The 3597-nt window shown below is 47.3% G+C and overlaps 1 protein-coding gene across 1 annotated transcript in view; it reads left to right on the top strand.

Moving 5' to 3' along the window:
* The window catches only part of NOP10 (NOP10 ribonucleoprotein), a 5192-nt gene extending 3093 nt beyond the window's left edge, over positions 1 to 2099 (top strand). The window contains exon 2 of the mRNA XM_068129938.2: positions 1671 to 2099. Coding sequence (XP_067986039.1) covers positions 1671 to 1811 — 141 coding nt within the window. The 3' untranslated portion in view covers positions 1812 to 2099. The remainder of the gene's footprint in view (positions 1 to 1670) is intronic.
* The last annotated feature ends 1498 nt before the right edge of the window (positions 2100 to 3597 follow it).

Genomic DNA, 3597 nt, shown 5'->3' with positions numbered 1-3597 from the left:
CGTTTCAGAAGAGATCAGCAAGCAGTAGAATCGGCGTAGAAAGATAGGCGGGACTGATAGTTATGGCATGGGTGTTGATACAGAGGAAAATTGTGTGTCATGTCGGTGTATGGCCCACAAACGGGAAGGTCTAGGATGGAGAAGCAGGAATTGAGGGATGCACTGGAGAGGATGATGGGAATGGTTGAGATGGAGGTGATGCTGGGCATTGTGCGGTACTTTAACGCGCATGTCGGAGTAGTGGAGGCGGGTGAAAAGGAATGTGTTGGTAAATTTATGTGGGGAAAAAGGAATAGAGAGGGTCAATAGCTGGTGGAGCTGATAGCAAGAAATGGGATGGCCACAGCTGGTTCATTCCTTTAAAAGCGGGAAAGCCGCACAATTAACTATCGGAGTAGACAGCACGCAACAGAACTGGATTTGGTGGTGGTAAGGAAGCAACACCTGTCGAGGGTTAAGGATTGCAAGGCAGTGGTGGGATAGCATGTTACCTCCCAGCACATTTTGGAAGAGGTTTGTGGTGAGGATGAAGAAGAGGGAGTGAGGTTAAGAGCAGGGGTCTGAAGGTTATTAGGTGGGGGAAGTGTAGGGGAAACGTCACCAAAGAGTACAAGGAGAAGGTGAAGGCCAGGTATGAGTGACTTAGCGAAGAAGTAGGTTTGGAGGAGTGGAAGAAGTGTGGAGAGGCATTCAGGGGGAATTGCAGAAGTGCTGGGTGGAAGTAAGTCAGGAAAGTGTGCATCGTCAAGGGATAGCAACCAGGTATGGTGGACAAACTAGCGAAAGCATTTGGTGAAAATAAGGTTTGGAAGAGGATAGAGAAGATCAAGGATAGATGGAGGCAACTGGATGTGGGGTTGCTGCACCTGTATTGGCAGAAGAAGAAGGCAGCAAAGAGAGCTGTGGATAAGGCAAGGAATGATATGGAAGGGGGAAGGGGGTGTTCAAAATCAGGGGAAGCACAGGGGCATTACACTCCTGTCAAGTCATGAAGGTGCTGGAGAGGGTTCTGGACAGGAGGATAAGGAAGTGAGGAGAAGGAGATCAGTGAAGAGCAGCAGGGGTTCAGAGAGGGTAGGGGAACAACAGATGGGATGTTCATGCTGAGACAGCTGGTGAAGAGGTTGGAGGTGCAAGGTGACATGGCATTGGGATTTGTGGATCTGGAGGCCTACGACACTGTCCCTAGAGAGATGGTGATGGCGACACTGAGATGGATGAGAGTGACGGAATCAGAAGTTAGGTTGGTGGAAGGGATGTACAAGGGAACGAAGGGAAGAGTTTTGGTTGGTCCTTGGATGTTGGAGGAGCAATGTGAACATTGATTTGAGGCAAGGAAGTGCTCTCAGCACACGTTTTTATCATGGTGATGGAGCTGGTAAGCAGTAAGGTAAACGTGAAAGGTATTCTGGGGAGGATATTGCATGTGGACGATCTGGCTGTTGTGATGGAGCACCATGAACAAATCACAAATTCCTGCCCTAACTGCTGCTGCAAAGGCAATGGAAAACCACCTAGTGTAACCCTTGCCCTGAAACTGGGATTTATCGCTCACCCTGAACCTTTATTAATAACATCAAATGTTAAGTATGAATATCTGGACATCGAGCATCCAATTTACTTTTGTTTTTAAAAATACATGTTCAGACAGTTTTGTTTTTAACCCACAGAAATACGGACCGGGTGGCCAACCAACCTTGTCTGCACACCCTGCACGCTTCTCCCCCGATGACAAGTATTCCCGGCATCGCATCGCCATCAAGAAACGTTTTGGCCTTTTGCTTACTCAAGGTCCCAAGCCCATTCTCTGAGCATCATCTCGTTTCCAAAGCAGCCTGCTCCACAGCTTGTTGCGTCATGGCGATTTCTACTCTGTAGCTCCAACGCTCCAATGTTTCGAACAGACCATCATGCCTCGTATTGTTTGCTTTGATCCAAGAGAGCTTTGGAGAAATTCCTGACCTAATTGTTTGGCTTTGCAATCTTGGGCATAAACACTTTTGTACTAACTGGCCAGCTTATTGTATTGTAAGTATTGTCTTACATTCTCAAAGGAGTTGCACAACATTATATAATAAACGTGCTTTTTTGATGAGGAATTTATTGTTGGTGTATGATGGTGAGTGTAAGTTGTTGTTTCGTACGTGGCCTGTGGCTGCTTGTCGCATCATTTTCTGGAAGCGTGGCTATGCCACTGATGCAGTGCCCCTGGTACTGGTAAGAGGGTACTCATTTTGCTGACTTCTGAAGAATGAGCCGAGTAAACCCACCTGGTGTTATCTCAACAGCATGACAGGGACTCAAACTCAAGACCCTAAGATCTTAAGCCAGCCACCTTAACCGTCAAGCCAACGCCTAGCCTACTTTTGTATTACTATTGCCTAATGCAAATGGACACCCAAGGAACGATTAAATTTGACATGGCAGTGACAGCATTTCTCCCAAGCTGTGTGTGTGTGTGTGTGTGTGTGTGTGTGTGTGTGTGTGTGTGTGTGTGTGTGTGTGTGTGTGTGTGTGTGTGTGTGTGTGTGTGTGTGTGTGTGTGTGTGTGTGTGTGTGTGTGTGTGTGTGTGTGTGTGTGTGCGCGCGCGTGTGCGTACGTGTGTGTGTGTACGTGTGTGTGTGTGTGTACGTGCGTGTGTGTGTGTACGTGTACGTACACCACAGGGTCCACCAAAAGTTGACAATTTCAAAAAGCAATGCAGGCAATAAGTACACAAACAACACAACAGGCATTTTAAGGCCATTTTCCCTGCTAGAGCGGGGGTTAGCCTTGTGGTCCCCATGACAATCTTCTCCATTTTGCCCTATTTTCTGCATCTCCCCTTGTTAACCCCCTTCCCCGCATTTCTTCTTTCACCACCTTTAGCCAAGCCTTTCTCGGTCTTAACCCGTCCTCTACTTCCTTCTCCATTCATTTCCATCAATCTTCTCAACCAGTCACTTTCATCCTTCCTCAATACTTGACCCAACCATCTCAATCTGTTTCTCTTCACAGCATAAATCACAGGCTCTATTCCCACCATCTTTCGCAATTCATCATTTGTCTTCCTATCTGTCAATGATACTCCACACATCCACCGAACCATTTGCATTTCCAGCCTTCGTTGCTGGTCTGCGTTTATTACCCATGTCTCACTACCATAAATCATAACACTTCTCACACATGCAGCATACATACACCCTTCCCTTCATCTTCAACGACACCCCTCCTCGTCAGCACACCACTCAGTTCCCGAAACTTCTTCCATGCACATCTCACTCTAGCAACCGTTGCCGAGTCTGATCCACCTTCTCCATTCAGCATGTCTGAGGTAGCAAAATGTTTTCACACCTTCCAGCTTCACGCTGTCTCCAAGATTCAACTCTAACATTTCCTCCATCTGCAGCTCCCTCTGTGCACACCTTACACTTGAATGTAGCTGCCACACTGGTTAATGACCCTCTCAAACCACTACATTTTTGATGAACCCACTCAGCGCACATTGTACATTGAATGGAGTTCACTCCGACACCCTTCCTGCACACAGCACAGGGCCACTTCCCAGTTCTTTCCACCTCACCACATGCTTTACCACTTGCCATCACCTTCGTTTT

The sequence above is a fragment of the Myxine glutinosa genome, chromosome 11 (assembly GCF_964187855.1).
Source record: "Myxine glutinosa chromosome 11, kmMyxGlut1.1, whole genome shotgun sequence".
In the NCBI taxonomy this organism is placed as follows: Eukaryota; Metazoa; Chordata; class Myxini; order Myxiniformes; family Myxinidae; genus Myxine; species Myxine glutinosa.
Note: the sequence above shows the minus strand (reverse complement) of the source record. Positions and strands in the feature narration are given on the sequence as shown.